The sequence below is a fragment of the Athene cunicularia genome (assembly GCF_003259725.1).
Source record: "Athene cunicularia isolate RWA chromosome 10 unlocalized genomic scaffold, athCun1 chr10_part1, whole genome shotgun sequence".
Taxonomy (NCBI): Eukaryota; Metazoa; Chordata; class Aves; order Strigiformes; family Strigidae; genus Athene; species Athene cunicularia.
Window position 1 is genome coordinate 7994887 of NW_020799112.1, and position 19023 is coordinate 8013909.

A 19023-nucleotide genomic window follows, 5' to 3' on the forward strand; every position below is an offset into this window, starting at 1 on the left:
GTACACTGTAATTTCTGAGACCTTGTGTTTTTGATGTGACCTGCCTCTGAGGTGGGTTTCAAATACTCTGCCTTGAAGCAGCCTCCGCATCACAACCCCTTAAACACCTTTCTTTGGACAAGCCTCCTTGCTTTGCATAGCTCCTAAAAATTACTATTGTATGTTTTGACTTTTTTTATTTCTACAAGGATGCTAAATGTGAATGCCTTACAGCTAACCTCACAGAGCAGCTCTGCAACAGAAAGATCTGTTGAAAGCACGTAAGGTTTGATACAATCCTGAACAATTTTTCTTCTTTGCATCCTTCAGTCTGTCCAAGATCAGTACCGAGTTTAATACTTAGTTCTTATGCTTGCATTGTGTTTCACAATGACAACTATGCAGTGTGCACCAGATAATGGGTATTTCTGTAACACTGTGGTAAGGTCAAGAGCCAGAGAAGCCAAGACAAACCACTGTGAAGGACTTGCCGAGATCCTGGTCAGAGGTTGAGCTGAAGATACCAAGAGATACATATTCCAACACATAATGTAAGATTACAGTTGGAAGCTCAGGAAGAGGGAGCAGGAATACAGCCTTTCCAAACAGGAAAAAAACAGACTAGGACTAGATCACGGTGCCTGGAACACAGCTGAAATGAAATGGCAAATTAATTAGAAAAAGAAAACTGCTTGGCATTGCCTCACCTCCCAGATATGCAAAGGCAACCACAAAAACAGTGCAGGGGCCAGTTCTCACCCAAGCTGATGCAGCTCCCTGCTGAGAGGGAGATTGTTTGCTGCCAGCTCTGGAGCTGGGACCTTGCACAGTGTCTTAACAAAAATGGCTTAAACAAGAGCAGGGAAATATCACTGAGCACTATGTGAAGAGAGATGATTTCTGAGCAGACTTTTTACAGGTTGGTAAGAAACCAACATGAAATTCAGGTATAGTTCTGAGCTCAGATTTGTTACATTTATGTTGTATTTAAAATTCTTGGACAAACATTTCCTTTCTCAGTGTTCAGGTTTTCACAAAGTAAGTGCATGCAGAACCCTTGTGCTTGCTTCTCCCCTCTCAGGTGCGGGCGGAGGCGGTGAGCGGGTGAAGCCCCCGCCCGGCGGCCTCCTCCATGGTGGGCTTCGGGGCCAACCGGAGGGGCGGCCGTCTGCCTTCCCTTGTCTTCGTGGCGCTGCTGGTGGTGATCGCCATCCTCGCCTTCAACTGCTGGAACGCTTCGTCCCGCCAGGCCCTGCTGCAGGAGGAGGTGGCGGAGTTGCAGAGCCAGGCCAAGCGCACCGAGGTGGCCCGGGGCCGGCTGGAGAAGAGGAACTCGGACCTGATGGGCAAGGTCGACTCGCACAAGAAGCAGCTGGAGCAGAAGGAGGCCGACAACAGCCACCTCAGCAGCCAGCTTCAGGCTAGGGACGGCCAGGTGAAGAAGTGCGAGGACAGCAAGGTAACGCGGAGGGGGCAGCCAAGCCCGGGGGTGGCGGGGGGGATCCCCGGCGCCCTAGGGGGTGCCTCTGCCCGGAGTGCCGGCCGGTGTCCCTGCAACCCGAGGGTGAGAGGCCCCCCCAAGGCACTGGTGTCTAGAGCTGGTGCGTTGGCTTTGGTTGAGCTGGGACCTTGGCAGGTTTCTGAATGCATCCCAGAAAAGAGCTGAAAATGGCCAGCAAAGGCCGCATGTGTGCTAACAAGCAAAACACCGAGACCTCACTGTCTTACAGATGGCTGTTAAATTATTATTTTTGAACTTTCCTCCTCTGCTGAGATTACTTGATCTTTTGTGGTCAGTCAGAAAGCTGTACACTGCCTTAAAACTAGTTTGCTTGGCTTCAAGGACGATAAATACAATGTTCAGGTGTAGCAGCCCTGAGCCTTTCCCTGTGTCTTTCAAAATGCCAGGCACATCAGGGTCTGCTTCTTATGCAGTGGGCATATGCTTGGTAAAAAAAAAAAAAAAAAGCCTTGCTGCTGATATAACTTGTCAATTTCATCAGCTGCAAAGAGACAAGCGAATACAGAATTCAGCTTGCCCTTTTATGTGGAGGTGGCCCGGGCACTTCTTTTGTTGCTGAAGGGAAAAAGAGTGAATGCATCAACTTTCACTGTTCCACCTTCATAATCATCCCAGGCAACTCTTCACAGAGGAGACAGCAGGCAAGTTCTTTTACTCAGTCGTGTATGGTAGAGTGTACTCTATTTGCATGCAGTTGAGAATTCTGCTAATTGAACACTGTTTATCACAGCAGGATTTATGGAAATATTGCACTCTCAGACTTATTACTGGCTGAGTTTGTTTTTCTGGCCCTTTCATATCACACATTTGATGAGCAGGATAAGAAAATGCATTTAATTGTCACAGAAAAATCTGAATACATACATGTTGTGTTACAGAATTAGACTCATTCAAACCGATTAAGTTTGTATTAAAGTTATATTTTCTTTCCTACTGAACCATTAAAATTAAGCCATTTGTGTATTCAGCAAACATGTTCTTTTATTTTTTAATTTTTGTTCTGAGATTGGAATAAAAAGCCTGATTATATATGTAATAGTGGATACTGGTGCTCTCCATTGGAAATCAATGCAACTAACACCATTGCGATTAAAAATATTGTGATGCTATAAAATCTAGTTTAATTTATAAATAAGTATTCTATATAAATATGAAAATAAGTCTAAGAGAAGCTGAACTTAAAGCTGTTAGGTTTCAACAAAGATGCTTCCCCGTGTAAAAGACAGGAAACTAGTAGTTTTCTAAATGGTTGGGGTTTTTGATTTGTTTTTTTGTTGTTTGTTTTTTTAAATTGAACTTTTACAGGCAAATCGGTTTAGTTTAGTTGTTTATTGCCCTCTTCGATAAAAGCAAGCACACAAAGATGGTAGTAGCTTGAAAACACAGGCAGTGGCCAGTCACGGCACTGAGTTGGAACTCCCTTTCTCGGTCTGCTGAGGATAGTAAAATAACATGAGTTTGGGCTAGACTGGATAAATTAACAGAGGAGGACTGCTGAGGGCTGGTAAATGCCCTGAAACTGCCTCCAACTGCAGACTTGGGGGGGAAGTGGCTGAGGGTGTGCAAGGAAATGAATATAGGTGGGTGTTTGCAGTATGGCTGCTCTCTGTGTAGGTGAAGTTGATTTTGTGTTCTTGTGGTTTAGCCTCTGTTCACAGGGCACTGAACTTGTTTCATGCATTATTGTAACTGACTGCCAGGTGTAAAACTCCACTGGTGATATTTGAGTAAGCTATCAGTTACTGGGCTGCATGGCGAGGCTTGCTTTTAATACAAGATTTTTATTTTTTTTTTTTCAAATCTGTGGTGTTTTGCTATAGGATGCCAGGAGAGAAAATGCAAGTGTGAAGTCAGGGTGTCTAGGAAGGGTTACTGGAAGCCAGACCCCGCTTTGCAGATGATACAAAAGTGCTGTTGAGCTGCACCTGCCTGCTGACCGTTGTGGTGTTCTCCATAAATCTGGCTGGTATTTGAACACTCTCAGAGTCTGGCATCTCGTAGGAGGGGGGCAAGAGAAATGTGGCTAGTAAACCTCTGCAATTAATTTTATTGTTAATTGTATGCATACTGCAGTGTATGCCCTTATCTTTAGTCTTTGTTCCAGAAGCTGCCATTTAAGCTAGTAGCTTTTGAATATCCTCTCTTCTTGTGTTCAAAATGTTTAGTGTGCCTTAACAGGCAAGAACAGCGGTATGTTTTATTAATAACCAGTCACTGTCCCTTTCTCATTTCCTCCCATGTGAGCTACTGTCATGTTCTCAGTGGCAACAATCCTTTTGTCTAAAAAACCCCTTTAAGTGACTGTACTTCAGAGAGTAGAGAATAAAGCTCTGCTTTAGAGAATAAAGCTATTTTACAAAAAAAAATAGCAAGTAGTAGGCATAATGTGATCAAAAAAAGGCTTATATGATATTTTTTTTCCTCTTAAAATAGAATTAAGCAAGGATGTTCTTTGAACAAACTGGTTTTTACCAATGATCTTAGTCCATCTGTGAAATTCAGGAGCTGTACTAAAACAGTGACACTGGTAATTCCCAGGGTATCAAGCAATCACAACAGATCTAGGCTTGTTTCATAGAAAACTCCTTTGAAAAATGCTGCTCTGGTGGTTATCATGGTGTCAGTTCTGCTTTATGCTGCTTTGTCTTCGTTAGTTTCTTTGCTTTGTGGTCATATAAATCAAGTGTGTGTTTACCAGTGTTGAGGCAACTTGAATTTCTGCAGGCAGCTTCCTCCTAGCTCAGTGATATCAGTAGTCAAGCCCAAACCCTTGTCTGTCTCCTCCCTCTCCCTGCATGCGTAACAAGCCAGTCACACTGCACCAGAATATTGTTTGCTCTTACGAGCAAATGTACTACCGTGACCTAGTGTCTTGTGTTCCAAAAAAAATAAAAAAAAAAAAGGAAATTAAAAAAGCCTGGGTTTTGGGGAATTCTCCTGTCACCCTGTGATGAGTTCATGATAGTCTTCTGGACTTTTGGAGCTCCTTGTGGGTGGCAAACAGGGGTAGTAGCAGCCCCCGCGGTGCTTGGGGAGATGGTGCACACCAAGGTAGCATTAATTTCCTAAGTATCTCATGATCTTTTGTAGCATACCATGAGGATACTTTTTTTTTTTTTTCATAGCTCTACACATCCCTTTGCAATAAGCTCGATAAAATGATTGAATGGCAGGAATTTGTGGTGGAGAGCTTCCAGGTGGCCGCCAGCCAGCGCGTAGGGGTTGGTAGCGGTGTGTTTGCTAGCACGGCTCTGGGGAGCTTGCCTTTCTCATTCCAGAGCTGCTGCTGGTCGTGCCAGGTGTGTGATACAGCTTGCCCCTAGACATGGTGCCTAGAAATGGTGCATCATAGGATGAAACTGTTTAGTCAAACATCCTTGGGAGCAGCTGGTTATATTCTTTGTTGCCAAAACTCCTTGATAGCTCCTCCGTCTGCAACGCTGTAGCTTTGCAGTAGTGATGTTGAGTGCCTCTTCCAGTCTTAGGGCGTGTTCCTGATGATCACAGCATTACCTCTAACACTGCACTAATTGCTTGCTGGTAGCACTGCCTATTCTGAAAAAGGCAGCTGGCGGTAGTAGGGAGATCACGGAGCTGTGGCACATAGACCCTTGTGCAAGCAGCCTTCTAAACAGCTGTCCTGTGCCCTGGCAGCGCATTGGGAACGCCCAGGCTGGGGAATCTGCACGGAGGGCCATGGACACAGGCCATTCAGAGGGTGTTCTTGCTAGATAAAGAAACGACTCAGCAGGGAATACGGGTGGAGGTTTGCCATTTACCGCAAACTTCATCGGAGAGCAATGCCACCTGCATTCCGCCCTGTTATACACAGATAAGCTCCAGTGTGTTCAGAACTTTCCTCCCTTACATTGCCTTTCACTTCATAAGGAGACCGTTACACTTCAGACAGCACTGGAAGGTTGCCTTGCATGTATATAGCTCCAACATGCACGGGATCTTTGATGTTTTTTTCCTGCACAGAGCTCACTGGGCCACAGAGAATTTCTTTTATATATCCCATCTGCTTTAGGAAGGATCTGAGAAGCCACTGAGAAATACAAACAGCACAAACAGGTCTAGACTCTCAGAGGACACAGCTCAGAAAGAACTGGACTAGTGCCATGGTTTCTGGAGTGTGGTTTTTTTGCATGTGTAGGTGGAACAGATCCCATGAATCATAAAAAAGCTTCTTCGCTTTCTATCCTTCAGATGAGGGACATTCACTGTCAGCTGAGCTGTTTTGGATATAAATTCTGTCACTTTTCTCTGAAACTCTAAATTGCCAAAATGAAAGATTGTGTGATAAAGCTGATGCTATCTTCAAATCAAACTCCTGTTAACAGACAGGCAGCCCTCCTCCAGCCCATTCCAAGTCAAATGTTTTATAGGCTGAGCAGAAGCAAGCCAGTGGGAAGGCTTTCTGTGATATGAGGTCTGATAGATGAAGGTTTGAAAACAGAACCTGCTACTTCCCAGGATCTCCTCTGTGGATTTACTGGGTTCTGGGGGAGAACTGCATTAGAGTGGAAGACAGGAAAAAATTTGGTTGTTATCACCAGTGGCTTTGCAAAGTAGGGAAAGATACTTTCTCATTACCACTCAACAAATCACTCTTTGTATCTGTTCCCCTGTCCTGGTGCCTGTTTGATGGAGAGCTGGCAAGATGGGCACCTGTTGGAATGGAAGGGCTTGGCTTTTGGCTTGTGCTTCTGTGTGAAGTTCCCGCCACGGGGCTTACTTGTGTTTTGAAATAAAGCACAGGAAGTCCAATGCAGCCTTTCATTTTATTTGTGTATTTTTCTTTGCGCATCCTGTGACTGGAGTGCCTTAAATGTCTTGGGGGGCAGAGCACATGTGTAGCTGCTTCTCGAATGTGCTGAGCCGGTTCCTTAAGTGTCCCTGTTGGGTGTTTTTATTTTGTGTTGGATTTCAGAGCAGTATGGTCAGGGTTCTCGGGTTTCCAAAAGATTGCGTCATTTGCCAGTCCTTCTTTTTTTGGAAAAAGCCTGTGAAGTGGTTGGGCGTTCCTGCCATCGCGGTGGTGCCTCTCCAGAAACCCTCTTGGCGCTTGTTCCGGGCCACGGGGCAACGTTTGCTGCCGGCGCTGCCCGTGTGAGCGCTGCTGAGAGGGACGAGCCGGGATACCGCAGTCTGGCGCAAACAAAACTCTCGACGGAGCGCTCTGTTTCATAAGGAGCCTCTTTTATGTGGCTGGAGCTCTTGGATGTGTGCCTCTGTGTACACTCTGTTCTGCAGAAAATCACGATTTCAGCAGTTCTGGTAGGGCCGTAGTTCCTGAAGTCACAGATGCCTCCCTGAGTCCATGTGGAACAGACTGAGTCAGGCCCCCAGAGCTTGAGTGACGCTGTAAAAACCAAAACATTACATGAAACTTTTTTACAGAAATGAGTAATTCGATAAAAGAGAAGGTAGAGGTGGGTGGAGGAAGTCTTAAAGTAAGGGCATATGTCTGTTTTGTTTGTTTTGACAGGAAATGTAGGGAACTGACTCAGCCATTAAGCTGCAGAATCTGTGGGGGAGTTGAAATAGCCTCTGTGTGTGTGTATCCCCTGCCCCGCACTTGTGCTTCATCTTGGTATTCCCAGAGGTAGTTCTGACCTTGTAACCCAAGAATGACAGCGATCTTCCAGCACCTTTCTAGAGTTACTGTTTATACCCATCATGAAACTACAAGAAAAATAATTACAGCACCAGTGTTGCCTGATGACAGTGGTGGATTTTTTTGCCCGTTCTCAGCAAGTTCGACATGTGCATCTTTCTCTTCATGTTTGCTATTTTTTTGTCTTTGCATATGTCTTTCTGTAAGAACAAGACAAAGCATCTTAATGACACTGTGTACATACATTTCTTATTTATTGTAACTGCTATTTTTTTCTTACTAAAAATATCAAATTAAAAGCCGTTGTGGAAGTCTACTGATGTCACATTCTCACTTAAAAATAAACTGTATTATGATTATTAGGTACATCATATAAAAAATTTATTTTGAATGTACATTATGTAAAAATTGTTTTTGCTAATGATGCTGTGTGTTTATTTTTATATGCTTATGTGTTGACATTGGAAATTCATCATCTCCTCCTGCAGTATCAGAATGCAGTGTGTTTATTTTAGTCCTGACAGAATCTGCTTTTTTGATAGAAATATGTTCTGGATATAAATTTAAGTCCTTGTTAGCAAAGCCTAAATACAGTGTTTAGGTTGGTGAAATCACTTATAGGTCACTAAACATAGATTACTTATATTTAGAAGAACTTTGTATATACATTGTTCTGATAATCCTTCACTTAAATTGTCTTTACAATGCACCTGAGTCTTGGCAGTCTGAACCCTCTCTAACCTGCCGACGGGCTGTATTTATATAACCATTTCTTCCTTTCAGATTAAGCTGCAGAACAACATATCCTATCAAATGGCAGACATACATCGTTTAAAGGGTAAGAAATTTATGACCAAACGGTGATTTGGCAGGCTGTGAAGTTGTGTATTTTCTTAACTGCCTAGGTACTGCAGAATACATTGTAAAGGAAGGATCAAGTGGTGCTGGAACATCACAGAATGTGAGATTTCATTATATTTGCTTATTCCCTGGTTTAGAGAAGTGTCGGGTTGGCTCTCGTAGACTTTGCTCTACTGTCATGTGTTCTGCACTGCTTACTTCCAAGATACTAGAATTATTTTCATGACCAAATACACAGTTTAGTGTAGTTTGGATCAACAATGCTGTGATACTTATGCTGGCTTAGAAAAGGTCCAGAAAATATCTTTTAAGTCTGATAGATAACAGGCAGGATTACAATGCCTGTTATCTTATGGATTTCAGAGTGACCTGGGACAGCTAATGTCAAAATTTGAACATGCCTGCAGACAATGTACTTGGCATTTCTGCCTGTATCTATGTAGTTGCAACTTCAAATAGTAGGAAGCTTATCAATTATTTGTAGCCTGAGGAGCAGGAAGGAAAACTTCTAGAATAATTGTGAAGACAAGAAATATATATTGATTTTACAGATAGTGTGAAGGTAACTTATTCTCTACACTTATTGCAGAAAAAGAATATTTGACCATCATGCCTAAAGCAACCTAGTAGTACTTGTGTTCCTCGGAATAACAGAATCTTTCAGGAAATTAAGGAGATTTCCTGCAGAGAGGTGAAATAGTATTGTGTACATCTTTTGAATGAAATTGGAAAGAAAAATTTAGGGGTTTTGGCGCAGTATCAGAAGAATTGGTCTGTAATTCATGCTGGCATCTGGCATCCATGAGTAAATTGGCATCTCTTTCAAGTTAGTTTAAGAATCTTTGAAGTATATCTAGAAGAAATAACATTAAACTTGAGCATATTTTTAACCTGTGTAGCAATATTGAGCGTTGTATCAGCCATGGGGCATTTTTTCTTATATTTTTTTATTCATGTTGATTTTTGCTTTTTCGTCTAGAACAACTAGCAGAATTACGTCAGGAATTCATTCGCCAGGAAGATCAGCTTCACGAGTACAAGAAGAACAATACTTATCTGACCAGGAGATTGGAATATGACAGGTAGGTCTTCAAGAATGCTAGTAACTGTAGTGTTTGTGTGTGTGTGTGTGTGTGTGTGTAATGGAGGTCTGTAGGCCAATTAATCCTGTTTCTGCTAATCCTTAGATTTGAGTGTACTCATTTGGTGATGTGACTTCGATTTAGCTAGTTGTTTGATTTTAAAGTTATATTTTTTGTGTTGTTCTACTTCTCCCTCCAAAGTGAGATATGTTCTAAGAAAAATCTGACTTACTGGAATTTTTCAACGTTGGACAATTTTAAGTCAATAGGGTTTTTTCTAACATGGAGATCTTGGTTAACAAATACTTGGAAGAGTTTAATTGACACAGTTCTATAAGCCACCAAGGTTGTAAACTGCTGTTTTTCTAAAAGTGTAGCTACATTTTTTTCAGCTGAATTTGAAAGCACTCCGTATATTGAAATTTTTAAGTTGACCTCAGCCTTTTAAGTTTGTGATGGAGAAGCAGGGAGAACAACTGCTTCTGAAGATGTGAGGAATAGGGGAGATTAACACTTGAGACAATGTTCAAAACTTTTGCACATAAAAATATTCTTCAGGTGAGATGTTGAGTACTTGCGGGTTTGTGGGAAGCAGGAGTTCTGTTGAATTGGGTTGATCTGCGTGTGGTTTGTTTGAGGAGCTGGGCCACTTAGCTGTGTCATTCAGCTCTTGTTACTTGCATTGGTAGCAGTAACTGATAGTGGTAGTTGTGCATCTTCTGTGTTGACAGCCATGGGAGATGTATTGCCTTCCTAGCGGAATTAATATATGCTGATGACAGATTAACTGTGGAGCTTGACTTTTCAGTCGCTTTCCAGGTTTTGGAGGAAATATGTTCAAGGCCATTCTGTTTATTTTACTGTCTTTTTGCTCTGTCCCTATTTTTTCCAGTTCTGCTTTCTTTCTGTATTCAGTCCGTTTCCACTCTATACACATTCCAGGACAAGGCTTTTTGGACAGACTATTCTAATTATATCTCAGCTTTGGCTTTTTGTGCCACTTCATATTTTTCCCCCTGTTCTATTTATGGGAGAGCAGATACGACAAATGAAATATAATTAATAATGTGTTTCTAATCAAGTCTGCAGTGTAGTCAGCAGATCAAGGAAATGAAACTGCAACATGAAGAAAACATAAAGAAACTACTGGACCAAGTTGCGCGGGAACAAAAGGTAAGGGGCAGCTAAGTTTCTCTGTTGAATTAAAATAGCCCACAGTCTGCTGTTCGACTCAGCACTTCAAATATATGGAGGCCTTGGACATTTTTCCTCTAACTTTTCATTAAATAGCATCCCAAGCAGCCCTGAGTGGGTGTTGGTGTAAGAACATTTGCCTCTTCTGCTCTGTCAATGAACTAAGCCTTGAATATCAGGCTTAATTCTTTGCTCTGCTGCAGCCTTCCTACATGACATCATTGCTAAGGATTTTAGTTTTTCTGTGTAAAATGGATATTACTTTATAGCTCTCCAGAGTGGGATCTGTGTTCTTACACCCTTATATAGGTTATTGCAGAGAAGAACCTGATCTCTGCTGAGGCCTCGAGGTGCTAATGTGATGCAAATAACAACGGTATTTGAATAGTATCAAGGGTGTCATTATATGGTGCAAGCTGCCAGTAGAATATGGGCCTCCTTCGTACAAACAGATGAAATAACTGCTTTTCTTAAAAATGCATTTCCTTTCTTTGTCTTTATTTACAAACATTTCAAATAATAAGGAAGACTTAAAGTTGATTTTGGTCAGATCTGTTCTTAAAATCTAGAATTGTTTCAAAGTCTGTGACCTGAGGCTTAAGGCCAATGATGTCTTGACCTGTTTGCATTATACTTAAGAGCTGCATATGGCAATGCAAACGTTGTACAGCTATGCTGCATTTTACATTTTCTATTACATCTCCATGCTCTCATCTCCTACCCTCAGGATTTAGGTTTGTATATAGAGGACTCTTGCTATTGTTTGCTTTGGTGATCATCTAATTCATAAATGTGATTTTGCTTACCAGAAGTGATCTTGAATTCGAGGACATTTGTTTTGTAATTTTCAGGGATGTGCCTAATATTAGTTTCTTATAAATTTGTTCTAACAGGCCACACAAAAAAGTCAGTCCAGCAAAGACACTGAAGTAAGCCCCAGTAATGATGACCAGGCAATATCTAGGACTGTTCCAGAGGCAGAAGATAAAAACGCAGTCAAGAATGAGCAGCCTTCAGATCATGTTGTAAATGGCAAAGGTATTTCCTTTGTTTTATCATTTCTGATACATAATGGACCAGTTGTGTTGCGTCCTTTGCTGACATCTCTGAAGTAGAACAATCACACAGAATCATCTAGGTTGGAAAGGACCCTGGAGATCATCTAGTCCGACTGTTCGCCTAGCACAGTTCCCAGCTACAGCATATCCTTAAGCTCTAAATCGACCCTACACTTGAACACCTCCAGGGATGGGGACTCCACCACCTCCCTGGACAGCCCATTCCAATGCCTAACAACCCGTTCAGTAAAGAAGTGCTTCCTAATATCTAGTCTGAACTTTCCCTGGCGCAACTTTGAGGCCATTTCCTCTTGTCCTGTTGCTTTCTACAAGCTAAAGAGGCTCAAACCCAGCTCTCTGCAGCTTCCTTTCAGGTAGTTGTAGAGGGTGGTAAGGTCTCCCCTCAGCCTCCTCTTCTCCAGACTAAACAATCCCAGTTCCCTCAGCTGCTCCTCATAGGACATGTATTCCAGACCCTTGACCAGCTTTGCAGCCCTTCTCTGGACATGCTCGAGTAACTCTATGTCCTTTTTTGTATTGAGGGGCCCAAAACTGAGCAGAGTAATCAAGGTGCAGCCTAACCAGTGCCAAATACAGGGGCAAGATCACTTCCCTGTCCCTGCTGGCCACACTAATCCTGATACAAGCCAGGATGCCATTGGCGGCCTTGGCCACCTGAGCACACTGCTGGCTCATATTCAGCCGGCTGTCAATTATTTGGCTCAGATAACTTGATTAGCTGCATGGGATTGTACTAAGTTAGAGTTTATAGGTATCCAGAGATTGGTGTGTCTTCTCCAGCTCCTTTTATGAAAGTAGTTTCTTGTGCAGTTTTGTGTTCACTTTGTTGGTTCAGTTGGCATCTCCTTCCCACTGTGGCCAGTTGTGGGCTGGGGGCAGCCTCTCCTCTGTCTGGCAGATGTGTCCTGGGCTGGGCTAGGGAAGGGGCACGTTGTTGGAGAGCTGGAATCTGCCCAGAGAAGGTAGCTGGAGGCGAGGAGCATTGGAACAGCTGGGAGAAGCCTCCAGCTGGGTAAGTCAGGAGTGGTGGGGACCTTTGGTTGTCAGGAGCTGTACAGGTGACTCTCAGCGAGTGGCTGTTGTGGGTGTTTCCCCAAAAGGCAGGTGAGTTCCCTTTGGTTTTGCTTCTTGTGCTGCTGAATCAGCACCAGTTTGTATCAGTCCAGTGTCTGTTCTGGCCAGCTTCTTGCAGCAGGCTTCTCTTACTCTGCTACCAAGAGCAGAGCGTCTGTTTCCCATCCTTCTGAAGGTTGCACTGAGGTGGGGAGCACTGCTCCAGAGAGGCTCCAGGGACTTCGGCAGTGCAGGATAAGGAGTGCTGTAGTTGCGTTATCAATCTGGGACATGTTCTGTGGGTAAAGGACTTTTCTGTTCTTGGAGCCTTCCACAAGAGGGAAATTAACTGTTCAAACTTCAGAATATCCTATTCTTGCGTTACAGAGAAAATCAAACCAGGAGGAGATGCAGGCATGCCTGAAATAGAAGATAATGACCCTGCTAAAGCTGAAGATACTCCCACTGGTTAGGAGAAATACTCTAATACTTACACATTTGGGTTCTTGGTGGTGTATGTATTCTGTTTGAATACCATGTGTTTCATAGTGAATGCAAAGTTTTAAAATCTGTCTGTGGTAATAAAATTCAAGTGGGGTGTAAAATATGATCATTTTTACTGTGCTTTACAGGTTTGAATATTCAAACCTGAATGCTTCAGATAACTACACACACACCTCTGCCCCCAGTCCTGTATTTTATATTTTCACCCGTGGTTTAAAAGTAAGAAAACAACAAAAACTTTTACAGGATTTTTAGAGGAAGACCTGGTATAGAGTGTCTGTTTTTTTCATGTTAATTCTTTTGTCCTTTTTTTTTTTTTTAGCTTTAAAGAAGCCCCTTATTTCAGCTCCTAAAAGTGAAGGTCATCAGCCTGTTGTAAATCTTCCTACTGAACAGCCCCATGCTCCAAATCTGGCACCAGGTAAAATTCTTACTAGCAGGTGACAACATTTATCAACATTTTGTAGGAAACTTGGCATTTAATATCTGCTGCCCTGTCGTGAATGTTAGATGCACATGGCCAGCCCCTTCTTTGTGTTTGATGTGGTTACAGAAAGAAAAACAACGATCAATTTTTACAGGATACAAGATGGAGTGTATTTAGTCTGGCTTCCTGAGGCACTCAGGTTGCTGGCTGTGTGACCTCTTTTCATCTCCCACACAGCCAATAATTTCTGAGCCTTCTGATCAACTTCAGCCAAATTTGAGAGTTAGAAGTTTCAAAAATAAATGCTTCAAGATTTCTCCACTGGGCAGTGGGGAGTAATTGAAATTAGTATTCCTCCTTAGGGGTATTACAGGACTGCAACTTATCACCAGGAGTTGATTGTTGATCTCTTGGTAGCTGGTTATATGCAGAGATTAACCAGTGGTACTATCACCTGCTCAGTGCCCTCCTGTTTCTGTGAACAGCTCGCTTGAGGGTGATGCGGGGGAGGTTTAGGATGTGAGAGAACTAAAAGTACTGCAGTGAAGGGGTTTAGAAGAGTTGCAGTTAGAAAGGACACAAATCCATAGAAAATAAACTTAAATTTAATGCTCATGGATCAAGTCACTTTGCTTTAATGTGAAAGAGAAGATTATATCTGCCCTGCAAGTTGCATGTTCAAATACTGTTCTGCTAAAAAACATTAAATATAATGTGCTTGTTATGTATTTGTGACATGACCAAACAGCTTGGAGCTTTTCATTATGCCCATTATTGGTTCTTTTGAAAAAAGGCAACAGACGTTTCTTAATTATTTTTTTTGCAGTGGATGTGTAAGCAGGTTAGAATACCAAAATTACTGAGCTCAAGGTCTATATACAAGTTTAAAGTTTATTATTTCCAAATGTCAAATTTTTAAAATAGTTTTTTTTTTTTTGTTCTGAGATAGTCCTTCATTTTGACTTTTATTAATGAGAAAATATAAAAGATAACAAGTGGAAAGCTTGCTTTGTTGAATTTAGAATTTATTAACAAAAGGTTGATGTGAATTTCAGGGGGACCGGGATTTTCTGTATTCCTTGGTTATGTAGTCCTGTGATACTGCTTATTATTTTTAGCATAACTCCTGTGACCTACTGCAACCTTCTCCTCAGATCATAGCTCTTGAAACAATAAATGATGCTTAGTAGATTTATAAAGCAGAATCAGCAGGAGGATAAAAAAAAACCCCCATAAACGTATTGTTCTGGGCTTCATCAAGTGCTTAAGTACATACAGAAAATCAGGTGAGAAGGTAATGACTTAGGATTGATTATGTATTAAAATGTGATGAATTATCTTTTGCAGTAAGGTTGTAGCCTTTTTTTGGAACCATGTAAAAACCCAATATGCTTCCTCATTCTGTAGGTTTGCACAGTGACGATGATGGAAATGCTGATGTGGCAAAGCAGATACCTCCAAATTCTCTCCAACACCTAAATTTTGAAGAAAATATGGAAAATCAGAAAGAGCACAAAATTGAGACAGACAATATAAAAATTCCAAAGAGCAGAGTTAGTGACTTGCAGAAGATGAAGCAAAGTAAGTTGGCCAATATAATATACTTCAGTATATTAAGAATATCACTGCATTTTCTGTCTGTAATAGTGCCTGTTGGGAAAATAGGAACTGTTACAGTGGTGGAGAGTAAGCCTGGAAAGAAATGTAGTATGTTACTATGTAAAAGATACGCCTTGATGTGTCATCTTACATATATATATATTCAGTCATTTAAAAAAATTATTTGCTTATAGAAATTTAAAATGCTTTTGGAAATTGCTACATATTTAAATAGATTAAGTCAAGTCTTTTGGTACATGCATGGTACTGAGTTACTTATATTTGCTCTGTATTGCTTGACTTAAATATGATGTTTTGGACAATATTATAAGAATTCATCCCTTGCATAGCGGGTCTTTGTGGTGGTATATGTGTATTGGCCAGAAATTTGTTCTCTGCCTGAGGACGTTTTCCAGAACCCTTCTCTTCCATGTCTGCTCAAGGAAGAAGCCTCCAGACAGGAGTGAACTGTGTCATTGTTTATGGAGTATGATGGTGGTGACACTGCTGAGGCTTAGTGGGCAGGCAGCAGGTAGGGACTTGTAAATAGGCACAGAGCTGGCTGGGAGGTCTTGGGTTTGAGATGACCTTGGGCTGACATGTAATGCTGGGGAGTGTCACGCCTGTGGCCCTCGCCTTGGCATCTGCCCCTCTGGTGCGGTGAAATCCCAGCTGGAGCCCAGCACCACGCAGCCACTTGCTCCTCCCAGTGGGATGGGGACCAGAATTGGAAAAAGAAAAACTCATGCACTGAGATAAGAACAGTTTAATAACTAAAATAAAATATGGCAATATATTATTAATAATAGTAATGAAAAGGAAGATAAAAAGAGTAACAGTCAGTGTGATGTTAATGGTTGGACCAGATGATCTTCAAGGTCTTTTCCAACTGAGATGATTCTGTGATTGAGTTAAATAAAACCCAAGACAGACATGTAATGCGCAATGCAATCACTTGCTGACCGATGCCTGAGCAGGGATCTGCCCCTCCTGGCCAAGTCCCCCCAGTTTCTATACTGGGCTTGGTGCCATATAGTCTGGAGTAGCCCTTTGGCTAGTTGGGGTCAGCTTTCCTGGCCATGCTTCCTCCCTGCTTTTTGTGTACCCCCTTGCTGGCAGAGCACAGGGAACTGAAAAATCCTTCAAGTAGGCAAAGCGCCACTTAGCAGCGGCTGGAGCATCAGTGTGTTACCAGTAGTGTGCTCACACTGAAGCCAACACACAGCGCTGCACTGGCTGCTGGGAAGAATGAACTCATCCCAGCCAAAGCCAGGGCACTGCAGGAACATTATAGTGAAAAAAGTTTCTTATGGTATTGGTGGAGATATTATACTCCTAAGTATTAGTATAACTAGTCAGTATACTCTGTGCCTTAACCTAGTTGTTTTTAAAGAACTAATTGCAATTGTTTAGCATTTGGTTGGGGAAGGGGCATTTGGAAGAAAAAACATATTGCTGAAACATCCCTTCTTGGTTTTTTTTATCCAAATAAGATTTTTCTTTAGCTATTATATAAATTATATAAATGTCTGTACTTACAACTAAGTAGCTTTCACTTAGACTTTGTTTTCTGATTAAAACCTTTACTCCAAGATGGCAAGTTATCACATCAGAAGAGCCATATGCAGTCAGGAGAACTGAGAGGAGAAAAGGGTTCTACAGCCTCCTGCCAGAAGCCTGTGATAATGTTGTGGGTTAGATAAACAATGGTACAGAAATAGTAATTTTGAAGTTTTGAAATAGAATCATGAATTGGTTTCAGTCATCAATGAAAAGAATTCTGAAAGCTAGAGCTGCTCTCAGGAACATGAAACTGAATTCCTTTTTGTCATAAAAGGTTTAGTTTGGCAAATTCCCCTCATTAGCATTAACTTGTGGCTCCTTTTCGTGGTCTAGAACTTCACTGGCACATCTGTAGCTTGGAGAAACTGCAGGAAAAGTGTTAATCTCTAGCAATCTTCTAAACATTAATTGAATAACAGAGAAATAAGTTTAAAATAATACTCCATTTATTCTTGTAAGATGTTGTAGTTGCTCTTCTGAAGCAGAGGTTAAATTGAAGTGGGACCTGTGAGCATATAGCCAGTTTGTTACCAGATGCCTGCGGGGTGTGCGCTGCCACGAAGGGATGCACAGGGATGGGGGAGCTGAGGGTGTTCTCTCCTCTTCCCCCCATGCCTTTGTAGTCCCCCAAGGTCAGAGGCTGTAGATTGTGCCGGGCCTCATCCATGAGGCTTAAGAAGCTACCAGAAATGGTTTGTGAACCATTGACAACTTTGAGAGCGATACCATCATACCACAAATAGACATGTCTTTGAAAAGTGCGTGGAAAGAGGGTCTGAGGAGTTCTGGAGACCCAGCAGCCAAGCACCGATACCTGGGAACAGATTCTCAATTGGTTTGAATACAGTATGACAAGTGGTTAACATGGATTTCTCTAGAGCAGATTGTGTCAGGGACATGATCTGAGAAGTATGTGTTCAAAGGAATGGAAGCTGTAAAAACAAGAATGTGACTTTGTCATAGGCAAATTAATGGATACCTGGCCAGGAGTAAATTGTTGTTTCGTGGGTGCACAACTTTAAGACTATTCCAGGCATAGGTACCATATATCCAGGCAGAAGCTTCTGTGAGTTTTACAAAGATGCATCCCTAGGGCATTTGCCACTGTTTGGTATTTTGAGTGCTGGATGATAAACCATATATGAGATGTGGTTCAATAGCGTAAAAGTTTGTAAACATAAAAGTAGTCTGCAATGAGAATGGAGAATTGCATGTGTAGAGTAAGGGACAAAGAGCAAGTGAGCAGCTCGGTCAAACTAATGTGGTTGATGGTGGGTATTGGTCACTGACAGATGTTTGAAGTGAGGTTTTTCTTCTGGGATGTGTGAACAGGAATGTGAAATAAGGTCATGAGAGGGAATAGCTAACTCTGGTTTACCTCGTGCTTGTGGGGCTGTCCTCTGGTTCTAGATATCAAAGAAAGACAATACAAAGCTGGAAGGAATTCAGGAAAGAGGAAAAAAAAGGGTGGGGCTTACTATGGAGGGGAGAATAAAAATCTCTAAAAAGACCAGGATACGATACCAGGATTGAAGAGGTGGAGAATGGACATCAGTTTGCTGGTTTGGGGGAGGGGTTGGGGCTCTGTTGTTATTTTTAAGAAACAGATCTTTAGGGAAGGCTTCAGTTATTTTACTATCACTCATGGATCTTTCTGATGAAGCAGGGATAGGTATATTCAGAATTGGCATGCAACCCGTGCAAACTTTTCTTCCACTCTGTGGATCCTGAGATGCGCAAGACTTGTTTAGTTTATTCAAGGAGCTTCTTGGAATTCCTGCACTTGTCTGGCTGAGTGGCTACAGCAGAAATGACTGGGCTTCATATTTCAGTTGGGGTTTTTAAATGGATTGGCTGCCTTCCCTGGCAGTGGATTAGATGATAGGAGACCAGCTTTGTAGGCAGGAGCAGTGAATGAAATGTCTCTGTTGTAGGCTGTGAACCTGAGAGTCAGCCACCATCACCCACTAGTCTTTTCATTTTCTCTTTGCTCCTTCACATTTGTAACAACTCACATTGTATGCTATGATGATGCAGTGAGGGAGGGGCTTTCTCTGTCACATATGGCAGTAGCTAATCCAGGTTGGGAGAGGATTTATTTCCTGGTGGGTTGGCAGTGGCTGTTCTGAAGGGTCTGTCGGTGATCAGTTCAACCCTCTGGGGTAGTGGAGCCTGGCTCTGGCACACAGCTTTTGCTGGGGTTTTGGTTACCGACCACTTCAGAATGTGCTGTGCATCAGCCCTGGAGGTGAGACCAGGAACCGTCATTGCTTAGGGGATCTATCATACCTGTCCTCTTTCAGAATTGGAGAATGTCTTCCCAAAAGATATTTTCCTTAATTTTGATAGCATAGATTGAAAAAGCAAGTGTGGTACTAGGTGCAGAGATGGGCACGTTGCAGCCATTTGCTTTCAAAAGCAGCAGAACCTGAAAGTGTCTGCAGCAGAGCCTCTTACCTGCACCCTGGGAAAAGGCTGGGTGCAGCTGCTCTCCCATCGGCTGCTGTTTGGAGCTGTCCTGTATGCAGGTCCTTAGTGAT

General features: G+C 42.2%; 1 protein-coding gene across 4 annotated transcripts in view; it reads left to right on the forward strand.

The window, feature by feature from the left end:
- Window positions 1–1039: 1039 nt before the first annotated feature.
- Window positions 1040–19023, forward strand: part of CASC4 (cancer susceptibility 4) — a 29550-nt gene continuing 11566 nt past the window's right edge. For all 4 annotated transcript variants that reach the window (XM_026856479.1, XM_026856481.1, XM_026856482.1 and 1 more), the window contains exons 1-8: window positions 1040–1438; window positions 7905–7959; window positions 8962–9064; window positions 10147–10237; window positions 11152–11296; window positions 12778–12858; window positions 13217–13315; window positions 14729–14902. In XM_026856479.1, coding sequence (XP_026712280.1) covers window positions 1112–1438; window positions 7905–7959; window positions 8962–9064; window positions 10147–10237; window positions 11152–11296; window positions 12778–12858; window positions 13217–13315; window positions 14729–14902 — 1075 coding nt within the window. In that variant the 5' untranslated portion in view covers window positions 1040–1111. The remainder of the gene's footprint in view (window positions 1439–7904; window positions 7960–8961; window positions 9065–10146; window positions 10238–11151; window positions 11297–12777; window positions 12859–13216; window positions 13316–14728; window positions 14903–19023) is intronic.